This window comes from Cariama cristata, unplaced genomic scaffold (genome assembly GCF_000690535.1).
Source record: "Cariama cristata isolate BGI_N322 unplaced genomic scaffold, ASM69053v1 scaffold8908, whole genome shotgun sequence".
NCBI classification, from domain to species: domain Eukaryota; kingdom Metazoa; phylum Chordata; class Aves; order Cariamiformes; family Cariamidae; genus Cariama; species Cariama cristata.
Genome location: NW_009631635.1, coordinates 2,639 through 28,714, shown reverse-complemented (window position 1 = coordinate 28,714; position 26,076 = coordinate 2,639). Strand labels below are relative to the sequence as shown.

At 43.6% G+C, this 26,076-nt stretch overlaps 1 protein-coding gene across 1 annotated transcript in view; it reads left to right on the top strand.

The window, feature by feature from the left end:
* Positions 1 to 256: 256 nt before the first annotated feature.
* SLC2A12 (solute carrier family 2 (facilitated glucose transporter), member 12) overlaps positions 257 to 26,076 on the top strand; it is a gene marked incomplete at its 3' end in the record, with an annotated part of 27,157 nt that continues 1,337 nt past the window's right edge. Inside the window, exons 1-2 of the mRNA XM_009706034.1 lie at positions 257 to 571; positions 8,131 to 9,453. Of these exons, the coding sequence (XP_009704336.1) occupies positions 460 to 571; positions 8,131 to 9,453 (1,435 nt within the window). The remainder of the gene's footprint in view (positions 572 to 8,130; positions 9,454 to 26,076) is intronic.

Here is a 26,076-nt window from a genome sequence, read left to right as displayed (position 1 = left end):
AGCTGACACAGCAAACACTTCAAATCCTCCCCCTCGGTGTGCCTTCTCTGTTAAAAACCTGTGCGTATGAACACCAGAGAGAGGAGGAAAAGAGGAGGCGGGGGGGAGAGAGAAAGAGACCCTTTAAGCTAATGGGTAAGGAATGTGCATCGAGCTGTGCGTGGACGTCTGATGCCTCCAACTATTTGTTAAAAGGCAAAAGCAATACTTCCGACAGACGGCCCTCCCCTCGCCTGCAATAGGCTCCCAAGAATAGCAACAGCCTGTGTCACCGCAAAGGGCAAAGCCTTCTGAAATAGCAACAAAGTTCTTCACAAACCACTTTGTGGTTTGCATTTGGTTTCAGACAGCTTCAGCAACTTGTTGCCATGAGGAAAATAACCTGCGCTTTCCTCGCCGGCCGGGGAAGGACGGCTGCCCTGTGAAGTGCTCCTGCCCCAAGGTACAAAGAGGGTGGCAATGGTACCTGGGCAGAGCACAGAAGACCTCGGCCAGCAGAACCAGACGATGAGAGCAGGGGAGGATGAGGAGAGCGGCCGCCGTCGCAGCCGCAAGCTGCCGGCTGCAGCAGGTAAAGGGGCAGTAGCTGTTAGCCAGCTGTTAACCAGCTGTTAGCCAGCCAACCACCTGGCTAATGCTCAGGGCTGGGGAAAACCAGCCCTGCAAAGCCAAGGGACTCTCGGGGCACGCCGACTCGATTTCTAAAAGTGCGAGAGGGGAAAATGTGAGTAAGGAAGGGAAATGCTGGCTTGAATTTTGAATGAAGGTTTATGTGATACTTTTCCCCAAAGGCCTCGGTCCTACCGTTCATGCACGTGCTGTCTTGGTGTGTAAATTCTTTTCCTTTATGAAGATCACTCACCTGAAAAATCAGAGAACCCGGTGCCACCTGAGATAACAGCGGTGCTGCGGTCCTTGCACGCTGAGGAGCAGTTCAGCCCTTTTCACTGCAGCGGAGGGCGGCCAGGCAAGCACCGCACCTGCTCGTGCAGGGGGAAAAGACAGGGTGGGGGGACAGGGACTCCCTCTTGCCTTTTCTCCCCTAGCATTTCAGGAAGAAACAGGGTTTCTGTGCTGACACCCTGAAAAATCAACTGTAGAATTTCTTCTGCGAAAGATTTATGAGTGCTGAAGCTGAATTTTGTAGCTCTTCACCTTTGCTGTCCTACCCAGCCAGTTTTTCTAAGTTACAGCATGGTTTTGCATCTTGAGTCTCTTTCACTGAGGATAAGATCAAAGGGAAGATGACCCACAACCATGACATTTCTCACCCACAAGACAGCTGTACCCAAACAGGAAAGCACGGTTGTAAGCCAGAACTGACTACGTCCCAAGCAGGTTTTGCTCACTTAAAGATGAATGAACGGACTAGCCCATGAATGTTCAGATACCACAGGCACAAATGCTTTTTTGGAGTGTAATAGTGATCAGTCCAGCAAGATCTGGAAGCAGAGGTTAATCAAGAACAGCAAGCCAGTCGGTGTGCAGACGTATTTAACATTACCTTAGGGTATGGGGGAGCAATGCAGATGGTTATAGGATAGTGTTATCAAAGGGAAGCACAGCGGTTACCATAAACAGACAGCAAAGTTACTGCAGCACAAGGGCTACGGTTAGAGGAGTACATGCAAATTACACACTTGGCCTTACCCTCAGAAATTAAAGCAGTAACCTGAGGAATTTATAATTACCTAGCTAGGAGTTAAAAGAACTTGTTGATTCTTATGGGAAAATAACAAAACAAAACCCAAATCCCGTTGAATGTAAGAAAGGGCCAGGCTGCCTGTTGACATAATGAAAATACATGGCAGAGCACTAAAAGAGACGGAGAGATGGTCAGGGTGGGTCTGCGCAGGATCTGCGTTCCCTGTCTCTCCATCAGTGCTGGGGGCTTTTGTTCACGAAATTAGAATAAGGGCTTATGCTGTACAAAGTATGCAATGCTTCCTACCATCGCAGGAACTTAGGTGTGTGAAAATGTGTGATACATTAGCTTCCTTCTATCTTCTTTTTCAGTTCAATTTACAAAATATTTATTTTTGTTTTGCTTTTCACACTTGGGTGGGAGGAGTCACATTTGTTAAATGGTCATGATCCTACATGGCCTTGACACTATTTTTGGGTAAATTTAATGTTTTCTGAGATTTTCCAGTTCTGCTTGCAACATAACTTTGTCCCAAAGCCACCATTTGTTTCTTCCTGTAGGGTCTTGTTGGGTAACTGTTTTAGATCCCATGCCAGACTTCTAGATGGGATGTATCCTAGCTAATAGGAGAAATGCACCTATTGAGCAGCTACTGGATCTAAAGAAACCTCAGGCATTAGAATAGATCAACAGGGTAACATATATCTCTTTACACCAGATAACTGGATGAGACAGAGAAAGTGACTGTGACGGTGCAGCAAAGATCATGATGGCATGAAAATGGGATAGCCACCTTTTACAAGAAGAAAAACCATCATTTAATTGTGCAGCAATTCCCAACACGTACCATTAAATATTTATCCTACAAAACCATGTGATCTACATGCTATACACTTTAGCAAAATGCTCCTCTAAAGACAATTCAGGGAATTTTGAACACTATTTCCCTGTCAAGGCAAGATTTTTGTCTATCAGACAGCACTCAGATGGAGAAGAAATATGTTGTTAAGGATAGCTTTAAATTTTCAGGTGCTGTAGTTTTAAGATTTATCATGGATAAAAGTAGATACCTTGTTCTATTGCAAAAGGGAGATTCCCTGCTGTGGATTCATATCTATGCAATGCACTCAACTCGTCGTGATTTTCCAACCTGTGCTTATTACCAAGGGTTAACAGAGCTTGATTTCACTTTCCAAATGTCTAAATAGATCAAAGAATCCCCAAGGATTTAAAGACCATGTATTTGACCTTCCAGAAAAATACTTTCCTTCCCTCCCAAATTGAGACATTTCTCACTTCAGATTAAATCAAAGCCAACAGAAGAAAGCACCACGTTGGAAGAGACTGTTGAGTTCCCTCCTATCAAAATAGATGTATTTGCACAGGTCACGTAAGAAGTAATCTTCCCCTGACTCCATCCCACTAGTCGTCTGTAGGCACACTGCATGTTCCTCTTGGGAGGAAGGAAAGAAAAATCACATCACAGAAGTCTCAGTGTCTGGACTAACGTGGAGCGTGGTACTGCCAAGGTGAGGTGCGGGGGCTCCCAAGCACCTTCCCCATAGCTCTCCTGCACATGAAGTGGGGGAAGAGCAGTGTTTCCCAGCTCAGCCTGCTTGCAGATCTTCCCTGGCACAGATCATTTACCCGTAATGCCCATAAAATACATGCACAGACCAAATATTTTGCCTTTGGAAGGACTGTATTTTCCCAAATATGTGCTTGAAAGTAAGTAAAGGGGCACACCCTTACTACTTGGCCCCATCCAGTCTCATCAGCAGTACACTGTGCTATACCACAACTGCGCCTGGTGTCCTTTTCAGGAACCAAGCATAAACATTTCCAGCAAATGTTCTTAAAGATAAATTTGTTTGCCAAGCAGTGCTGCTTTTGACCTGAGTAACAGTTGTGAGAAACCATTTTGTTTACGTGAGGAAACTAGAGAATAGACTTTCCAATCACTTGTCGCATACCAGCCACACACTTGTTAGCCACGGTGTTGGTTGCAGGCAGAAAGAGAAATTTCTCTGGAAGTCATCATTAAAATATTTTATTCCCCTGGGCTGCACACTGCCATGTATTTTGCAGGCATCTCATAAAAATAAGAGGAATATACTTTTTAAGAAGGGGTTTTTTTAAAAAAAGGAATGCCTAAGAACTGCCCGCAACATCATTAAAAATGACACTTAAAATAGATTGTGAGTACAACTACTGCAACATGCTTTATCTGGAAATGTTAAAGCAAAACATATGCTGAAGTCAAAGGGAATTTTGTCTGGAGGAAGACCATGAAGGAAAACCGAGCAGAGGTTTCAGGGTTTAACTCAATGGTGCCCGTGAGGGACAAGAGGGACCAGGTTCACTGCTGAGTTTGCTGCTGCTAAAGCAGAAAGACAATGTGTCTCCCTCTGCATCACATCAGAATCTGCTTTTCATTCAGGGGTCTGCTTTAGTTACATCCCTCTGCTACCAGTTGATGGGGTAAAAAACAAACCAAAGAAACATTAAGACATGGGTCAAGCTGCTGTACTTGGAGATGCAAGAAATAGATGGGCTTCCCTAGTAACTTCCCAGGTGTCCAAGCTCCACACCTGGCATGTACAGCCTCTCGGCTTAAAAATAAATAATCAGAGCGGTTGCTCTGACCTGAGGACCACAGGCTGAGGAGAGTATAGTCTGGAATGTGAAGAACAGTACTGCTGGTGGACTCCATCAAGATATTTGACTTGGCATTGTCATTTTGAATCAGAAACTGGAATCATACAAAATTGACAGTTGCACATTTAAAGACTCGAAAGCCATGCAGGATGCAGACCTCGAAGTATCAATAGGAGACACTGCCCACACTGCTGTGTTTCTGCTGGAGAGCCTCAAACTCATTTTTTTGTCCCTCTATCACTTAAAATTTTTTCTCACTTGCCTGGAAGAAGATAATAATGGATTATTTGCAGCTAGTAAAGGTGATGGGTGATTAATAAATGGGGTATGGCACTGGCTGAATGCAATTCGGATGGCTTGGCCTGCTGACTGCGAGTAAATGTGCTGTCTGGGGTTCCTCTCTGCTAACTTTAGACATCTGCATATGAGCAAGCCACACAGATTCCTTTTATAGGCAATGGAGAGAAATAGTCTGACCTACTTCAGTCATGTAGAAGTGACTATTTTTCACAAGTAGTTACAGAAGAAATCTAGAGATGCTGTAGCTCTCTCACAATTAGGTAAGTTGAAGCCATCCTATATGTTTTAATACAGACAACCGTGAAGTGATTTGCATACCTAGCTAAGATGCAAGAAGGCAGGCTGTATTTAAAGGAAAGGCAGTGCCTTGGAAAGAACCCAGTCAGAAAAGAAGTTGGTTGTCCTGGAGGATAACCAGGAGAAGGTGAGCTCCTGTACACGGCTGTGACAACCTGCAGACAAGTACAAGGGGAAATGTCCACCAGGAGCAGGACAGTTATGTCAGGTTCCTATCTGGCACCCTGCAACCACTGCAGGAGCACTGGGTCTGGCTCACAATTTATTGAAGAAGTTGATAATCTGGATAGAGTTCAGAGAACAGGGTTCTGAATACTTAAGAGACTGGTAAACTTGTAAAGCCTCACAGAGTAAGTAGCTTATCAAGGGGAGAGGTCTGTGGGATGGCTCGATGACAGGCTATAATTTTGTACTTACTGAACACAGCTAAGTGCCGGCAAATGGAGAATGGGATCTGATGGCTGGAAGCTAAAGTTGCAGAAATTAAATCTAGAAATAATTTACAGTTACAGCAATTAACCATCAGGACAATTGATGACTCAACATCATTGGCTTTCAACTACTAGCAATTTTTAAATCAAAGCTGAATATTTTAAATGGCCTAGTTCAAATAAAATGTCATTTAAACATGTCTGAAGAGTTATGTTGTGCTGCTCAAGACCGTCAGACCGGATAACCACAATGGTCTCTTTTGGCTTCATGATATATAAATTAAGTAAAATCTTAGGTTAAATCTACGTGGCTCAATGATATAAAACACAGAGATGTCCAAGAAAGCACAAATATCAGCACTGAGCAGTAGTTTGGGCCAAGCACTGTGTTCAAATTAGCAGTGTAGCTTCTGATACCCAAGCTGATTCATTCAGCACAACACTGTGTTGTTCCCAGCCCTGATTTCCAGCCAGGATTCATTGGAAGAGTATATTTTCCAGATCTAGTAATACATAGCGAGCAGGCAAGTCAAAAGTATAAAGGGGAGGGAGAAAGTAGGTTTTGCAGTGATAAAACGTATATTGCATGCATGCGTTGGAAGATGGAGCACATGTAGCACAGAGCGGCTCAACTGGAGTCAGTAGGACTTCCACTGAAGTGCTATTCAGTGTGTGAAGGAAGCACAGCAGGACCTTGCCCAACCCATCCACTAACCTCTGTTTAAAATGAGTCCAATGATCTCGGATACTGCAGACATAAAGGAAGAAAAACCTTTAGACATAATACAGACACAGAAAACAGCAATATATATATATATATAAAAAAAAGATTATTCCATCTCTGGAGTATTTTGCAAATTTATTTCTGACATTTTCTTCAAGTTGTCCCATCTCCATCATAATAAATCTACCATCCACCCCCACCTTCTAAAAGACTTCTGACAATACTCCCATTATCCCCTGTGTCCTTACAGTCCATCATTAACAAAACCATGTGTTTTTTCACCCATCTCTTGTTTATCTCTGGTTTGCCAGCCACCCAAGCCCAGAGGCAGAGTGGGCTGAGGCATGCTGGGTGCGCTGAATAGCTCGGGGCTGCTGTTGCTTGGCTTCTGCTTGGCTCAAAGGGAGCGAACCGAGAGCCAGGTAGGAGAGCTAACAGGTGATACTTATCTTAATAGACTTAATGGGCTTACACATCTCCTCTGACCCTGGAGGCACAGCTTATATCCACACAGTTATACTCTGCTACTCTCCAAAATAACCCAGCTTCCTATGGAGTGGCTGCAGGGTGTGATGGTGGGCTCACACCGTGAGCCAAACTGCCCTAAGGAACTGTTGGGAGGGCACGAGGTGGCTTGGGACACAACCATGCCAAGGACCATGCTAGCAATTTAGTAGGATACGTGGCCACATGCCAGGGTCTGGCCCTGGGCTCTGGGTCTGTTTATTTTAGTAGTGCAGACATACCGCTAGGGCTGCCTTCCTCCTCTGTTTTCATGATTTGCTTTAGAAATGTAATATCCTCTGTCAAATGGGACTGTCCTCGCCAATGGGCTCAAAAGTTATTGGCAAGGAACTCCAGGCAGTCAATGTGATCAAAGAGCCTTAATGCCTTAGAAAAATAAGACAAAAATAAACAAAGTCTATGTATCATTTTCAATTAGACCATATACCACTTTCCAGCCAAGCTGGAAAGTACTTGTTCCAGGATAATTAACTGAAATACGGACTCTGTTATGCTGCAAAAGCTACCTCTCCTCAGACATGTCCTATCTCTCCAACTAACCAGAAAATCAGAAGTCAATTTACTCTTTTCCTAGTTGTGTGGCAGCCAACATCATGAAGAGAGAAAAATCATGCTGGGAGAAAGAACAAGACCAACAATAACAAACTGATATATTAGTCAAGGTTTAGGGTGCAAAAGGCTTCACAGTTAGTAGAATACAATCAGTCAAATCTATCTTATAACAATAAACAATGAAACGTAGTTGTATAAAATGAGTTTGTTTTAAAACGGGCATTCAAAGGCATATAATCTCCATTTGGTTTATGTTTTCACCATCTGTTTTTTATTCTCAACTTTGTGGCTGTCATAAACTATGCGAAATATTTGATCCTGATATTCTGAAGAACCTGAGATTAGTGATGAGCAAAGCCCAAGAAGTTCATGAATTTGTACCTCAAAGATTGGTTTCCCTAGAATATCCCACTATCTGGATCAGCCTGGTGCCTAGTGGGTAAGTTTCCATTTAGCAAAATAAAAGCACTGGTACCAGCAGCCTTCGTGGCATCCTCAGGTGAAGCAAAAGAATTAGTAAGTGGCAAGGGAAAACCTAACTTGTTACTTATTCGAGTCAAGGTTGAAGTAATTTGGGTGGGAAATTACTGCTTTTCTTGCCCATGGTACACTAGTTGGGTGGACGAGACTTCCTCAGTTCAGCACAGGAAAAACACTGAGAACATCTCAAGGCAAAAATTACTTTCTTACCAAAAGGTTGTGTTGTCAGTGTTGCCTTTTGCAATGATATTTTGAGGCAGATGGTTTAATTATTTAGGGCCTGATCAAAATCTTATTGACTTCTGATCAGGAAGATAAGGAACCTAAAAGCATTAAATTTTTTTTTTCTTTTCAAAAATAGCCTTTTATGTCACCACTGCTGCTGGGTTAGTACACACCTAATGGCTTTACCTAAAAGTTACAAAAAGATTTTTTGGACTGGTATATCAAATAAAGTTATTATTAGTTGTCAGAAGTCACACTTTCAAGTTTTTGTGTTTTTTTTTCTCTTATTTCAGGCTGTGGAACATTTACTTTTCTATCTTCTGCTGTTGCTGCCGTAAGTGGACTTCTGATGGGTTATGAATTGGGCCTTATCTCTGGAGCTCTTCTTCAGATGAGCAGCATATTAGCACTCTCTTGCAAAGAGCAGGAAATCATCGTAAGTTCCCTGCTTTTTGGGGCCTTATTTGCATCCCTTACTGGTGGATTCCTGATAGACCGATTTGGAAGGAGACTTGCTATTATTATTGCATCTTCTTTACTTGTGTTGGGGAGTCTGATTTTACTGCCCTATGAATCATATGGGATACTGATTGTAGGACGGATTGCCATAGGTATTTCCATATCATTGTCATCAATTGCAACGTGTGTGTATATTGCTGAGATCGCCCCACAGCACAGAAGAGGTCTCCTTGTATCGTTAAACGAACTCATGATCGTGATAGGCATTCTTTTTGCCTATATTTCAAATTATGCCTTTGCCAGCATATCTCATGGCTGGAAGTACATGTTTGGCCTTGTGATTCCATTAGGTGCTTTGCAGGCTATTGCCATGTATTTCCTTCCTCCAAGTCCTCGGTTTCTTGTCATGAAAAATAACGATGAAGCTGCAAGAAAAGTACTGGAGAGGCTACGAGAAACGTCAGATGCTACTAAAGAACTTACTGTGATCAAGTCTTCCCTGAAAGATGAACATCAGTACAGTTTCTTGGACCTGTTTCGTTCAAAAAACAACATGAGGGCCCGAATGTTGGTAGGACTCACTCTAGTCTTTTTTGTGCAAACAACCGGGCAACCCAACATTTTATTTTACGCGTCGACTGTTTTGAAGTCAGTTGGGTTCCAAAGCAATGAAGCTGCCAGCTTGGCTTCTACTGGAGTTGGAATAGTTAAAGTGGTCAGCACAGTTCCAGCCACGGTTTTTGTGGATCAAGTTGGAAGTAAAACTTTTCTGTGTATTGGCTCTTCTGTTATGGCAGTATCGTTGGTCACTATGGGCTTAGTGAACCGTAACATACACGTGAATTTCACCAACGTCTGTAGAAGCCAATCTCTGGAGGATTTCTTTCTCCAGAGACCCGGAAACCTCTCTGGTGTCACCAATGGGAGTCTCAAGGACCTCTTTACTAGCATGGCTTCACCAGAAAGATTGTCATTTGATGCGCAGAGAAGTCCAGATGTTGCCAGGACTGGAGAACTGAACAGGACTACCCTGGCAGGAGGCAAAAGCACAACAAGGTCTCACATGGAAAGCGGGGAGGTTCCCATTGTCCTGAAATGGCTCTCACTGGCCAGCCTACTTGTTTATGTTGCTGCATTTTCCATAGGTCTTGGACCAAGTAAGTGTTTCATTTTTCTAACTCTTTGTAACGATTTACTTACAAGTGGATTAAGTGCCGGGATGACATGCCCAGCTTGGCATCAGTCAGTTCCCAAGTTGGGCAAAGCAGTGTTTTCTGCTAATATGCATTGGTATTGTCACAGATCTACCTGGTGGGTTTGGGGTGTACTTTTTAGGAAGAGGTCCTGCCCATTAAGGTCAATGGCGTAATCCCCCTTCAATTCAGTGAAATTAACTGCTCTTCTTCAGTGAATTTAAGAACTGCTGTGAGCTGCGTACAGCAAAATTACAGGGCCCCTGGCTATCCTTCGTCTTCCTAGACTATTGTGTCCTTACAGCGGGAAGGTTAAGATGCAGGCATTTGCTGCTGCCAACTCATAAACTCAAGATAATGACAAGCTCTAGACCTCTGTATGGTATGACACCATCAAATCCATGAAATGCCAGCATGCCTGAGTCCCGCTGAGGATCTGGCCCCCTGACTATATAATAGCCTTCAGATATAGGAAAGACATGCAAGGTAGCATACTTCATGAGCAAACTGTAGTATCGTTACCGCTACCTCTGCTGAACAGCACAAGTGGAAGGACACAAAGGTGCATCACTGTACAACCAAGGTACCGCTGCAGCTGCCATCACACTTGCATGATTCCCACTCTCCAGAAGAGAACATCTCTACCATTCCCAAGGACTAGCAATTAAATCTCTCCGTTTTGTTTTATTTCGTTTCAATAGCACTTGCATGTTATTGTACCTTGAAGGGGTTGATTTTTTAAGCCACACTACAAAAGCCGCATGTACAGAGTCCATTATTTATTAACAAACTTTATGTGCTTTTGTGCCCTAGCTCAAACTTGCCTTGCAAACACACTGTACTCCTGCTGCACTATTATGATAAAAAGCTTGTCACAAGAATACAACCCAACAATTGCACTAACAGCAACTCCCCTGCAGTATTTATTTATTTTAAACATTACTCACTGGGAGAGCAGCGTGAGGTAAGCATTCATTGCCAGGGCAGTGAGCTTGACTGTGTTATCGTAGCATTATTCCCTCCCTTGCAGACCATCTTGGGGCTGGATTTTGCTTTCGATGACATTGATTCAAAACCTGGGGTGCAGCCCTGAAAAGAAAATGTTACTTGAGCTTTTACTTGGGTGTTTCAAACACACATTTAATGACCCTCAAGGCAGGGGCACACGTTCAGGCTTGGCCTCCTTTTGAAAGCTGCTTTCCTGTTGACTTGGTAAAAGGGTTCCTGGTCGTTTGAGTTGGCCTAATGTGAAGTTAATGATAACGACATCTACTTCCTTGAGGGCTACAGAAACGGAGGTGTGTTTGCCAGGCTAATCTGACAAGTCTTTGAGGCCCATGCTTGTTTTTTGACCTCTTTCTTGACTAAGAGCACAAATGCTCTCAAACAGCAAATGACAAAGAACAGGCACCATCTCAGTTCCAGCATATTCAAATCATGTATAATAAAGCCACGGTGAGAGAATTTAAACTGATGGATGCATTTGCATAGCAATTGAAGGCCAGGACTAGGAGAGAGAGAGGTATTTCAAATTGCAGATAAGTACTTCCAAGACATTTCCATGCCTTTAAAATACTCTATTCAGTTAAAATTGACAATGTATAGAAAAATGCAAGGGTCAGAGAATCAAGAGACTGTTAGAATCTGCAAAGGGTCTATTGTGGTTAAATTGTCTGCGTTGGGATGCGAGGTTATGATTTGTGTTTCATATGCAACCTTCAACATCTGCTGCTTGGAGTCCAAATCCTTGAGTGTATTTTAAAAGCCTAGCTTTCTTATCCTTGGTGTACTTTCCTTAGTGTAAAGAAAAGACCTGAACCCCTCTGCTTATATAAAGTAAACTATTTTAACCTGTTTATATTATTCATCTCTAAATCTGGTCTCTGGTTTGGACCAGATCGTTAGCCATTGTCAACTCTGCAGTGGGAGGGAGGCATGGAGGCTGTATCTGCTTGCTGCTATGGCCAGGTGATGCTCAGGCACCCAGGACAGAAGCACTGTGACCCCCACGTATTTTCAATGCAAAAATCTCATACTCTGCGCGACGTCTGCCCATCCTGCTGGTTAAGCTGAAGGTGATGCTGGGGATGTGTCTGTCTGTAACCTACATAGCAAATCAGCCTCTTTTGGACAAAGAGCAGAGAGGATCTTGCTCTTTTCCCTCTAACCCACAAGGTCACTTCTGGAACAAATTCACCCACTTTATTCTGGGTCCATGCTGCACTATGTTCTGTGGGGATAAAGGAGAATCTGTGTAGCACTAATAGGAAAATGGCACACTCTTCATAGGGTAGATCATGCAACCTGAGCTCTGTCATCTTTTTTTTTGATTACTTTGTCCTTTTTCTTTCCCTTCCTTTTTTGGGGATTCTGGTCAAAGATCTAGTTACAGTCTAGATTTACACAGCAGACATTTATAAATGTTGTATTTTTCCATGATTTCTCTTTTGTCTCCAGATTACATGAAGTAAATGGATTTTTTTTATTGAACTAAACATATGCTAGATATATTTATTGCCATTTATCAAAGCACCCAGGGAGCAGAGTGATGAGCACTCAAAAATAGACAGTGAGAGATAAAAGCCATTTTTGCATTATAAAAGAATTCACAGGCTAGCAAGCATCTGCTTATGCACTTTTTTGATTCTGGGGTGCTCTGTATTTATATCATCAACCCTTAGGCAAGATAAAAGGAGTATTTCTGCTGCTCTGTTTTGGATTATGTTTGATGAACTGCGATTCAACTGCTTGTTCACACTCAATTTCACACAATTATGAGGACGTTTTGTAGGTGCAACAAATCAGCATTGCATCATGTTGCGGAACAGCACATGCTGTCTCTCCAGGAGTGTCTGCAGAGGCGTTTCAAGGCTGTTATTAGCTAAGGGGACTTACTTGACACCCATCTTTGTTTTGAGTTACCTTTGTCTGTGTATCAGAAAGGTCAAATGAGGATCAACCGTTTTCATCAGGGAAAGATGCCTGCAGAGAAACCTCTCTCTGGCTGCCACATGAAGGGTGAGGAGTGCGAGAGGGGCTCTTCATGGTTTTCAGGGCTTGTTTGCAAGGAGAGGTGTTTGAACCTGGTGTATGTGGAGGGGGACAGGAGAAACCTGAGCCTGGCAGAAATGGTGCTGTGCCTTGCACAGGGAGCAATGACTGCAGGCTACTGAGATGAGTGCAGTGTGGAGGTAGATCACCAATTCGTCACCCAAGTTAAAAGTTCAATGTGATTCTGGAAATTAATTTAACACAAAAGACACACAGAGAAATTCTAGTTAGGTCCATGATTATGCATGACCACTTACTAAATGACACAGAGTTAACTGAAATAGTCGCAAAGCATCTCATTTGCCACATGCTCTGTTCAAACCACTTGAGGGGCAAAAAATAGTGGTCCTTTCTTATAAAGACGTGTCACTTCCTTCACTCATCACTGTTGTATGGTACAACATGTTGAGATGCAGGAACCGGGAAGGGCAAACTCTGGAGTATCAGATTTATTTTCCAAAATAAAGCTGTAAATGTGGGAGTCTTGGGGTTGGATGGAGTGTGTGCAAGAGAGTTCTCTTGGTTAACAACTGCAGGGCAGCTCTAGCCTTTCTGAAACAGAATGGGTGCCCAGAGCCCTGCTGCTTTCCTCACAGACCTGACAAACAAAATTTAGATTCAGGTGTCAGATGCCACCCGTTACCAAAGATCTTCTTCTCTGCCCTGATCCTCTCCTTTTGCACCATTTAGGACCAAAGACTAAATAGGGAAAACTTCCTTCCATATTTTCCTATATAACCCCTGAGTGAGGAGGTCTCACCAGGTGATCCCACCAATAAGTAGCTGAAAGAGAGACAGTAGCACCATATATATTAATACAGGGATGCAGTGTGGTCTGGAGGCAATCTTCTTTATCAAACAAAAATCAGAGGGGCTCCAACAAGTCCTAGGCTGAGAAGCAAGTAATGCAAACTCAGTCTGGACCCAACAGAACATCTGATTTCCTAGTCTAAATTTGTTCTAGCAAACAAAAAGCAAGTGAGCAAAACAGCATTTGGGCAGTACCTCTTTGCACATATTGTGGGAGTGCAATTCAAGGGGATCCATGCACATCACAGTGATTTTTTTGCTGTGGAGTGGGGAACACTTTTATTGAGAGGGGGATGTTGGATGCGTGTATTTGGACTGCGTGTATAGCATTGGTGCCTTGCACAAAAGAGCTCTTCCTCCTCTATCCGTCCTTTAAATGTGTTTCTGTGTAACTGCAAAGGCGTTTAGGCAGTTGGCCAATGAACTTTGGGGTAATCTGCTGGTGGAAATCACATCAGTTCTGCTGATGTCATGGCAGTTCATGCTGAGTGTGTGGATGCAAATCAACAAAAGCACCTACAAGTGGGACTGAGGGGCAGTTTCATGACATGAATCATCCTCAAAACCATTTAGATGCATAAAGTCCAAAGGTATTTATGTCTCTGCCAACCTGGGACCAAAGATGTTCTGTTACTGCATGTCCTAGAGCAGCTGCCAGCTTTGTGCGGCTCTCCAAAGCCAAGGGCCAAACTCTCAGAGCCCTTCTCTTCGAGGTCATCGCAGGCTCCTCTTCCAGCGGATTCCTCGGAGCTGCAGGGATGCCCCAGCCCCAAGCACTCAGAGCCCTTTTGGCACACACAGAGCTGTGGCCTCAACACACCCCAGGCAGATCGGTGTCTGCAGCTGGAGAAATGTCTTCTGGGTTTCAGGGCTTGGCACAAAAAATACCACATATACTCATCCACATAGATATAAAATCTAAAAAATATTTTTAACATATTTGTGATTGGCAAGTAAGTGCATAACAGGGTCTTGGAGGAGGGGTTTAGAACTTACCGCAAACCCTGCTTTTCCAGCTTCCGTAGCTGTTACAGTTCCAAGCACAGCTCCCATGAGCGGGTGCTTGTAGGACTGGCAGTACTTTGGTATTGATTAAAACCTGCTAAATGATGGAATTAAATACCCACGGGAAGCCTTCTCAGACTGGGATATTATGCCCTCTGTTGCCATCTGCTAGCCTCAGCCATCAGATGAATATTTCTGATTGGAAAACCTGGGGAAAAAAAATTGCATGTTCATCACTCCATCCACAGCAGCATTTGCTTTAACTTCTGAGGTGAGCACATCACCCACAAACCAGGGGACCAGCTGGCTGTGGGACCACCTCGCCGGTGCCCGGGGCTGTGAAGTCCAGACCTGCAGTAGGTGCCAAGCATGTCTGAGGATCATGTACTGGGGGAGGGCGAGCACAGGACCCACAAAAGGAGGGGAAGTTCTGGGGACAGCGGTTTCCCCCAAGTATCTCCCCAATGGACTCACAGGCACCTCGGACTGATGCTCCTCCTGCATTTGGGGACCCCTAACATCTCCCTGCTCTCTGTGTGCGGGTGCAGAGCCACGTACAAGTGCCTGGCTGAAGTTAGCAGGCAGATTCAAAGCTGTTGGGGCAGGCACGAGAGAGGGATGGACAAATCCCCCCCTGCGTCCACACAGGTTAAACTGGCAGCTTGTGGTCACTACAGTCACCTTCTTCATCAGGAAACCCGGTCTCACAGCCAAGGCTCAGAAGTGAAATGGCTTCCCTTCCAAGATACCTGTTGCTAAAGATTTTTTTGTCTCTGCTTTTCGTTTAGCTTTAATCTGAATGCTTGGGCCGCAGGTTTGAGCACCCATACGAGCCTAGCACAGGGAAGGGTGACGGGCCAGCAAGCTGCCCTTGGGTTACTAGTTTCACACTGATGAAATTCTTTGCACATGAGGGGCCTGGGATTGGGACTTATGCAATCATATGCAGTCTGTGGTGGTCTTTCTTTACATATTCTATTGCATTAAGCAAGCCAAAAGCCAGAGCTGGAACATTCCTCTAAAGCCCAGAGAATTTCACTGGAGACAAATTTAGTCCCCTTGACTTTGCTCCTGTGATTCTTAGATTGACTGGGTACCTGAGTTAAAGCATGATTCATTAGCACAGTTAAATGCAGGACCTTTTATGTGTCTTTCAGCTCAATCACTAAATGCCTCTGTAACAAAACCCAGAACAGCTGGCTTCACATACAACACTGAATAGCCCAGGGACTCAGTCACAGAGTTGTGTCTCTTGCCACCCTTATGATCCGGATTGCACAGGACTGCTTTTTCTCTGCCCCCAAATGCTCTTGGACTTAATCTTGGCCACCAAATGCTCTACCAGAAACTGGAAAATCTTGTGTGTCAGTGTAGAAATTCTGACCCTCCGTGGATTTAGTTAGTTGCCACTGTGTTTTGAAATATTGTAAGCTATATGGCCTTGCACTAGCTTGAAAAACACTGGTAAAAGATAGGGGTGTCTCGAATCAATATCTTTGACATTAGAGCACTATTTCAGGCTTTTACAAAACCCGGTTATTGTATTAATTTATAGTGCACATGAATTTGACGTTAACAGGCATTCATACTCAACATTGTGTTGCGTGACCTTTGTTTGCAATGTTTTATTTTTGAGCTTCTACATTTTGCAGAGCAGCTGTGGCTTGGCCTTAAATTCACAGGAACAAGCAGCATCGATTTTATGTTGTTTTGTGGTTTAGTCTGGACAAAGAGATAGTGGTGGCGATTAAATGAAGTGCTCAAAAATAAGCAAGTGCTTAAATGCTTTGTTGGCTCTGAACCAGGATAATAAACCTTGGAAATGTGCATGTTTCACTGAGGATTGGTACAGGAAGTCCTATCTTAGTGAATTAAAAAATAATCTTGGATTCTTTGTTTTATGACAAGATTCCTAGCACTGTTCATTTGTACTGAATCATCTTTTAATGCATGCATCCATGTGGCTTGAATATGACACTCCTAATATTTATCTAGCTCATTATTCCCGTGCTATTCAAATGGTGCCTCATTTCGCCTTTATTTCACACTGTGTCTGTACTGCCAAGCTGCAGTAGAAAGACAAGGCATGCCCAAATAAAAAATAAAGCAAGGATTGTGAAATGCCTGCTTCTCCCTATTTCCTTGCCCCAGACGAGGTTTATCTGAAGCCCCTTGTTAACACGTCAGCTAACCCAGGGATTGGTTTGGCTTTTCACAGGCTGATTGGTAGTAGTGAAGTGCAAGTCAATTTAAGATATTTTTCGATAGTCGGATGCTGAATTACAGGATTTAAAATTGCAGGAGGTATTCTCTAAAATACCAGCCAAATGGGTTAATCTTATTTAACTGGATAGAACCTACAAGTTTGGGAGGCTTTTTTAGGTGTGAAAAAGGTCATAACACAGAGAAAATGTTTTTACAGTAATGAGATGCGGTGATGTGGCAATGTCAGTGGGATCTTCTCCTTAGTTATTACTTTAGGACTTCATTTTGCAAAAAGCAGAATAGCCTTGTTCAACCCCAAGACTGAACTTAAACTATATACTGAGGTGCACACCTGAAATCTGGAACATCATTTTCATTGACATCTGTGTTCCTGTTCCTAACTTTGCTTCTAAGTTTGTGAATGAGGGAGTCCTGGCAGATCAGGCCAAGGGCTTTGCCTTCTGAAAGTCAGAGACCTTGGCACTGTGAGAAGAGATGGTGACAACACCATGCCCCAGCCAATATTCCTGTGTCTCTGCAACGACGGTGATTCAATCTACTCTTCTGAGCATGAAATTTGGCCCTCCAAGAACTACATAGAAAGGCAGGGGACTATCTCTGTTTTGGCATACTATGCTCGACTCAAAACAGCGATTTGAGTCAATATTCTGATCTTGGTGCTATGGATTACATAAATATCTCTCTACTAATAGTTGTATGTTAATAAACCTATTGACACAAAGGCACTGCTTAAGAGGAATGGCTCCTGTGCTTAAAATTAGGCATAGTTTTAAAGTTTGTCTCAGGTTAGTTAGCAGCCGCCGGCCAAAATAAAGCACTTAACCTCCAGACTCGCTTTATAAAAAAATCTAGAGAATGAATACTGCTGTGATTCTAACTAGTAACTGGGCCTAACAATCCTCTTCTGTTCCACAGGGACAGTACCTTCTGTAAAGTGATGCCCTGTCAAGTGAGTCTAGCATACCATCTCACGCAAGCTTTCATATGATAATCACAGCTGCCTATCATTAGCTGAATTTGCCCTTCTTACGTTGTAGGTCAAGTGTTGCATTTAAGCATTCAGTAAATAATAGTGGCCTCTGATAATCATATCAAAAACAATGAAAGATTTTACATTCGTTTCCTTGACCATGTTCTGGGAGAGAAGATCATTGTAATACTGAAATCTGTGAAAAAATTTATAGGGCATATGTCAAGCTTCATAAAATCCAGTTTCCTTTGGGAGAGAGGGCTGGGAGGAATCTTTTAGAGGCAAACTGATCTTGAGCTAGCTTTGTGCAAAAACTAGAACTGCCAGTAGGACTTTGAGTACAAAGACAGTATTTTATTTCACTCGTAAAAATCATCATACTAAAACATGTATTACAAGGTATGAGAAAATAATTATGCCAGAAAGGTAAAAATGTGCAGTCACGTAACTTACTAGTACTGCTGAGGAAGGTATAGACTGGCAGCCAAAGCAGAGAGAGCATGGCCCGACGGAAAATCAGTGCATGAAGTCAGGAGACTCTTTCTCCCCATGGCATCTGAGCTTCTGCGTCACATTGAGCTCTGGGAGGAATGCCAGGAAGAATTTCTCAAAGGGAAAGGGGACACAGGAGGGCACCCAGCTTCTGTTGCCTTTGAAAATCATCCCTAAGTGCAGGAAACTCTTATGAAAGAAGGAGAATTAAAACACACTGTGTGGTGGGCAGACCCAGAGCCTTCACACCTTCCTCCTGGCTGCCTCCCTCCAGCAGCAACCAAAGCAAGGCATAAGCAGCAGTGACCAGTGAGGGACTTAAAAAATACATCACTGCAGGCCTTGCACTAAATAAGTCACTGTTGTAAGAAGTTGCTTATCCTTTCCACTGGGAGTTTTGTAAAGTATACGCACAAATCTCTTATTTTGCAAGAGCAAAAGCTTAAATTGCCCCCTATTACTGTGCCCCAACAGCTCTTTTCTGTTGTGTGCTCCCTCAAGGACCACATTAGCCCTTGGATGTTGGAAAAACAGGTTCATTTACCCCTCCCAGCTGGGTAATTTCTCCTCTCTATACTTTTTAGAAGTGAAATATGTGATAATCTGAACTAATTCACGCACAACTTCCTCGTGAATTAAAGTCTCTGCAGTCATTCCTCTGTAAATGCCTTAGAGGATTATCCTGGATTCAATATTCTGAACAAATAAACACCTACAAACAGGAATACCTATTTCAGGTTTTAATTAAAAGGCTTTTTTTGGATGGCAGTATGTGATTTATTATAATAAGCACATTCTCCCTTGAAAGCTTGTTTTAATTTTTTTCTTTTTCTCTCTCTTCTGGCCTTGCAAGTTGTTCTGTCTTGAAGGGACAGTTCGAGTGTCTACATAAAAAAGGATGAGAGAGAGAAACAGTGGCTGTGAAATCCAGTTCCAAACAGAATTGTTATCTCATACATCAGTTTAAATCAACTTCTATTAGGGGACCTGAAAAGAGGTACAGACTATTACATACCTGCCTACACTAAAGCTATGATGCATCCTACTGGTGTATTTGCTGCTGAGTACTGTTATGGGGCAAGATGGGCCACAAATCACACTAACTAAGACAATTCTATCATTCCTAGATCCTTATACATCTATCACTTCTTGCCCAGTAATCCTTCAGATGGGAATCACTGTCTATAAGAAAGTCCTTTTTGTTTGTGACTATTCTTTCAAGTTGAAAATGGATGGTAATTGAAGATCACTGAAAACAGATTTAAGATTATTTTGAACAAACTGCATGAAACAGGAAAACCCATACCAGGTGTTACATTTTTTTCAAGTTCACGGAGATGAAAATTCCAATAGCAAAAAAAAAAAAAGTGTTAAAATACAAGCTCACAGTGGTAAGAAGGTTAAGGGAGGAAGGATGGCTGGGGAAAATCAGAAGTGAAGTACATCTCACTGCCATTCTTCTCAAGTGGCCCAGAAAACAGGGGCAGGAGGTAATGTGTTGGTCTCCCAGTCTCTTTCCCCAAAGCCCTCCTGCTGCTCTAACCTAAACCGGAGGAGGTGTGAGTGAAGGCTGACTTCTGAGGTCCACGGCAAGGTTCCTTACAAAAGCACATGAGTGTTCAGCCTGTCTATTAGATAGTGATGCAACTAGTAGAAATACTGAGAACAATTTTTATGCACTCTGATACAGCCTCAGAAATAAAAGGGTTCAATCCCACTTGTCCTAACATGTGTTACTTCAGAGAGTCAGCCTAAACGATTAACCATTAGAAACAGAAATTTAGTGTACCAGAAGAAAAGGAAAAGAATTTAAGATTTGCCACACCACATCAGCTCCTTTTGGATCACCATTGGTACCAGGTATCTTGCAACCAGTAGTATAAAGCTGTTCGGAGAGAAGCACCTCGGAAGCCAGAGAATGAGGTGCATAATGCCTTTGCCCGCAGAGATCAGGATACAGCCAGAGGTACAAGATTATCGAAGGTTTCTCCTGACTCCCCTAACTCTCAGCAACAGAGCGATTCCACTCCTTTTAATCGGCACACACAGGGTTTGACTGGATTCTTGGCAGGTTGGCACTCAGCTGGCAGCTTACAGGCTCTCCAAAACAATATAGCCACTCATTAGCTCCGGATTTGCCAGTTATTAATTTTGAACAGCCACTTCAGTCTCATATTATGAGGCAGAGCCAAAGAGACAAATGACTCTCATTAAGCAGAGTCATTGATTTTTAACGCCAGTCACGATCATCTGCATTGGCCTCTTGTACAAAACCATGGGCAGAGTTTCAGTACACTTTTTGCGCATCCTATCTCTTTGACCTGCTTTGGAAAAGCACAAATTCCCTCTCACCCTCTCTTCTTTCCAGTCTAAGCACCCCTCACTTTTGCCAGCCCCCCAAATCTCCTTCCCCAGAGCTGCTGCAAAGCCTTTGCCAGGGTTGCATTGTGTGGGTGCTGGGACGGTGCTGGTGTGTTACAGCAGCATGTCCCCCCCACCCCAAATCCCAGCTCTGCCCCAGCGCTGCATGCCCTCACGGGTACACATCTCATCACCACCCACACCGCGAAGGCTTGTGCCATCATCTCCCACAAGGTGCCCTTTGAAATCAAGGCAAACCGGGGCTGAAGCTGGCCTTTTGTGAGAAGTAGCTGGCCATCTGGCTAATTCTGTTAATATCCAGCAGAGTCAGAAACCAGGGAAATGAAAAACCTGTGGGGTTTCATAAGCCTGGAAAAAAATCTGGTCTTGGCAAAGCCAGTCATTAGCCATGTCATTTGACTTCCTTCCTCTCGTGACAGCTTGCTTGCTTGCATCCTTCCCCAATGTCAGTCATTTGTTACACGTTCTTAGATGGTCTGCCTGCATTACTGGTGGGATAATCCTTTCCTTATCTTCCCTTGGACCTCGTGTTGCTAACAACGCAGTCCTCCCTTCCAAAGTCTTACATACTTCTGCCTACTTCCCTCCTAAGCTGTAAGTCCATTTAATCTCTTTCCAGAGTTTATACCTCAGAAATTTGAATTCTTTCAAGTATTGCAATGGCCGCTTTCTAAATCTCACCATAAAGAACTTGATCTCACACCGTACAGGTATAGGAAAAGAAAAAATGCTAAGCAGCAAATGAATACCAAGAGAATCTAATATTTCATTAATGAGAGCTGCTGAGCAGCTTCCAATTTGCTTCTGCCTCCTGGCAGGAATAAGGTCAAAACAAGGACATTTTTCAGTCATGTACCTCCCTTGAATGTTGAGTATCCTCAAGTTCACAGTATTTCTCAGATATTCTCAGATTTTTCTACTTCTCTGATGTAAGTCTGTTAATTTTTTAAAATTATTTTATTCACTCCATAGCTGTAAAGTTAAGAAGGAAGGAAGAAATGTCGCGAGGGTTTGAGACATCTCTTTGCCTATTGCCCAAATACAAAGCTCATTAAGTTGACCATGTTGGCTCAAACAAAAGGCTGCTCAATCAATCTGTTACCCTGCCTCCAACAATAGCCAGTAGCAGATGCTGAGGGAAAATACAAAAGAAAAGGCCCATGCAGCATGCACAGCGTGTCCTTCTGCTTATCTGTAGTTTAGGGGACTTCAAGAAAAATGTGGGGGATTTATTTTTACTATTGTGAACAATAGTTCTTGATGGATCTTTTTCCACACATACACAGAAATAATGTTTTAACACCCAGCATTTAATCATTTTAACCCACTAATATTTTTCCCATCTGAAGCACCTTGTGAAAGTGAATTCCATAGTTGAAATACGCATCATCTGAAAAAGCACGTCCTCCCACCTCACCTAACTGCTGTCCCTGCTAACTTCGCTTGAATTCTCTTGTTTGGTGCCTTTAAAAATGTAATGAAATTAACCCACTAATATTTTTCCCATCTGAAGCACCTTGTGAAAGTGAATTCCATAGTTGAAATACGCATCATCTGAAAAAGCACGTCCTCCCACCTCACCTAACTGCTGTCCCTGCTAACTTCGCTTGAATTCTCGTTTGGTGCCTTTAAAAACGTAATGAAAGCCTCTCCTCTGTTCATCTCCACTTCAACTCTGTTTCCCTCTGCTGTATGTTTTCTAAGCTGAAGAGTCCTCATCTGTTTAATTGCTCTTTGCAGAGCCCATTACACACCTTTCTCCATGGCTCATCAAGTTCTGAGTTGACCAAGTCTGCATGCAACGTGACAAATACAGAGGCACAGTTTGCTCAGATGGACATCCAGTGTTCCCTTCCTAACAGTTGCCAAGCCTCTGTTTGCATCCAGGACCTCTGCCCCGCGGGAGCTGATGCTCTCCCCGAATTGCCCACGGAGGCTCCAGCACTTCTGCCCTGAGCAGCACTGGCATGTTGGTGTGGATACTGGCAGCTGGTTTTCTCCCAACGTGTTACTTTGCATGTGTTCATACAGAATTTTATGGATCATTTTTTCCAAGTACTCAATATTTTGAGATCCTTTTGTAGTTCTTTATGATCCTCCTTCATTTTTATTACCCCAGATAATTTTGTACCAGCAGTAAGTTTTGCACGTGCATTCACTTCCCTTTCCTGAGAGATCTGGAAATACACTGAGCAGATCTCCTTTCACTGTGAAAACTGGCCTTGTCCTTTGTTTCCTATTATAAAGTTATCGATCTATATGAATACCTTCTCTTCTATCCTGTGACACTTCACCAAAACTCTTTGAAACTGAAATGCACAGTGGCTTATTTATTTAGATCCCCATGTTCCTTAACTTTTTCAAAAAGACATGGCTTTCCTCGGCAAAAACTAGGCAGCTCTTCCTCAAGAGGCTGTCCGTATCCTCCTTTCCTTCTTCCAGTGGAGATTACTTAGCTTTACCCCAGCTCCAGCCAGCAGCTCGGCACAGGAGTCTACCAGGGTGACCCCTTCCTCCATCCCCATGGAACGTTTTGGTCACCGCTGGCATGTGTCACCTTCTCCGTCCCTGGCCTCTCATCCCCTCAGCCAGCAGACTCTCAAAATACTTGGCTGCCTGATGACGCTATCGCAAGTAACTTTTCAGCAATTATGCTGTGTTTTCTTTGTCTGGACACAGCGTACACCTTTACAGAAAGCATATTGCTATTTCTAACAGTTTTCTTCATTCAGTTGTTTATCCATGCTGAGCTACTTCTTTTTATTTTATTTGGTTGTATATGTATTTTAAGCCTCTAATCAGGTAATTTAAACATTCTCCGTAACACCACTGAAGCATTTACCCTGATTGTCTTATTTTAATTTCTTTATAGAAAGCAGGCTTATTCTAATATTGTTCTCCTTTCGAAACAAAATGCGGCAGGCTCTTGACTCTTCCATTTCTACAAGAATATTGAATTTGAAATGTCATAATCAATATAACAGAGCATCTTTGTGACAGTTACATCCTGAACTACCCATGCTCAGCACTGAAGCAAGATTTGCTTTTTTTTCTCTCATTAAGTATCAGGCAAAGTTCATCACCTATGGTATCTAAAATGTAGTCCCAGCACTGTGCTCCATTATGCAATTTATTCAGCCTTAATGGGAGCAGCTGAAATCTTCCATTATTGTTCTGTTTTCTGCCTTTACAGCCTCTGTGACTTTGTTTAGAGGTGAATGTCACCATCCTGGTCAAGGGGTTGTTTGCATACCTGAATCCTCTGCTCTTCCCACTTGGGCAAGGAATGTCAGGGCATTGAGTTTCTGTGATATTTAATAAAACAGCTAAGTCTTCTGATCCAATGCAATATTTTCTTTTGCGTTTTCAGTGGATGTTCTTTTCTCTACATTGTACCATAATAAAAGACCATCCAACTGTACAATTTTTCTTAACTGCTGTCAACACTCAACGCACTGCAGGTCAGCAAAGGTGAGTTATTACCTGCAGCCACTCCATGAACAAATCCCGCAGTTGTTGACTCTGACACAGACTCACGCTGAGCCCTTAGCCTCATCCCTTACCCACAGCTGACCTGGAGAGCACCAGCTCTTTTCCCATCCATTCTACAAACATCAGCCAAGGGTGGCCAGAGCAGACACTGAAAACTACTGACTGTGTGCGATGTGGTTACTATCACAGCATCTTTTTGAAATAATGTCAGATTACACAGCGGATGGAGAGATGGGGGGGTGTGTGTGTATTTGGACCCTCTTTCCAAGGACAGGCTGATTTCCCTTGTAAAATACCACTGCTTCGGCTGGTGAAGGCTGAGCACATGGTTGACTTTGCAGTGACTTTGGGAGCCTGCAGGTTAAATTTCTGCAGTGCCGCATGCACACAGCACACAAGGTAGCAGCAGTCATTATAAATGGGAGCCCAAACCTCGTTACTGGTTTCCCAAGAGAAAGCCACATCCCCGCCGTACCTACAGCAGCTGCTGCTTTTTGGCAAAAGTACACATAGTAAAAACAATCCCAGAGAGGTGCTAAAAGCAAAGAATCGATCATTATCGCTGTCTCAGCTTGGGGAAAGGAATAAACAGACTGTAATAAGTGTCAGATTTCTACAACTGCTCTTTCTCTGCGGGGAATAAGCCTATGCACTCCTCGCCAGCTAAGCAGAGGTCAGGGCCATGCCAGAGGAAGTCACTACCATTAGCAGACACGAAGAACACATCTGGTGTGTCGGTGGGATCTGTCTGAACTAAATAACTGGTTGAAATAAGAGCCGCTAACCACTATTGCGGCTAATGCAGATCCTCAAGTATTTTGGTTTCTTAACAGGAAAACAGTATGTTTCAAACCTCCAGACAAATTGTAGTTAGCCTGAAATGGCCGGTCTGTCCTTGGAAAAATGCAGGGTATGGGAGCTGTAGCGGTGCCGCACGTTTCGGCTGTGGCATGAGCTGTACCCCAGTGCCCGTAATGCGACTGAAGCCCATCGAGCCCCTGGGCTCGTCCAGCCTGGTGTGGCCGTCATGTCAGCACACGGGGCTTGATCCTCCTCGCTCGGTGCCTCTCTGAGCAGCCACTGCCAGCTGCTTGAACGCAAGAAGATTCTGGAAGAAGCAAATACAGACCAAAGTACCCACAAAAAAAGTTTATTCCTGGAGGTTGGTTTATGCCTGGCAGAAAGTGGGTTTGAATTCTTTCAAATTTTATTTTAATCCTGTCTGACATGACTATGAATATCCCCTTTGCTAGTCTCGGTGTATAGTCATTTTTCCATTGGAGCTGGGCTGCCAGCTGCCAGGCCATCCTAGGGAGATGAACTCCACGGGCTGTGCACAGAAGGGCTCCTTCGCATCTCGCTGCTTTGCATCTTGTCTAGCGCTCCCTGTCACGACAGCTACAACCACCTGACAGGAGGGTGTAGTGAGGTGGGGGCCGGTCTCTTCTCCCCCGTAACTAGCGATAGGACAAGAGGAAACAGTCTCAAGTTGCGCCAGGGGAGGTTCAGGTTGGATATCAGGAAGAACTTCTTCACTGTGAGAGCCGTTAGGCATTGGAACAGGCTCCCTAGGGAGGTGGTGGAGTCACCATCCCTGGAGATGTTCAAAAAACGTTTAGATGTGGCGCTTCGAGACATGGTTTAGCGGGCATGGTGGCATCAGGTATACGCTTGGACTTGATGATCTTTGAGGTCTCTTCCAACCATAATGATTCTATGATTCTATGTTGTATCGGCGGTGACTAACAATACTGGTTTCAACAGCCCTGATGCTGAAGAGGTACAAAATACAATCAGGAGATCCCCACACATTGCCAGGGCCTGGTTTTGCTCAGGCCCAGGGCTAGCTGGCCTGGCAGGGAAAAACACCTGCTTGAGAAGCCAGTTCTTCTTTGTTCCCCTCTCATGTGGAGAAACCCCTGAGAACATGCCCAGGGCATTTCCTTAGAGCAATATTTATCTTGTCAGCAGTGAGTCTATTAAACTTTGCTGTGATCCAAGTCAGAAAAAGAAGAAAAAAAGCCTCCCTACGGCTGCTGTCAGACACGGCGGCTGTGCTATGGCTGTGTGCCACCTGAGTGTGCGTAGCAGCATCAGGCCGTTAGGCAGTGTGGTCTTGATTCTCTGGAATAAAATCACCACTCTGCCTTTTTCCTTAA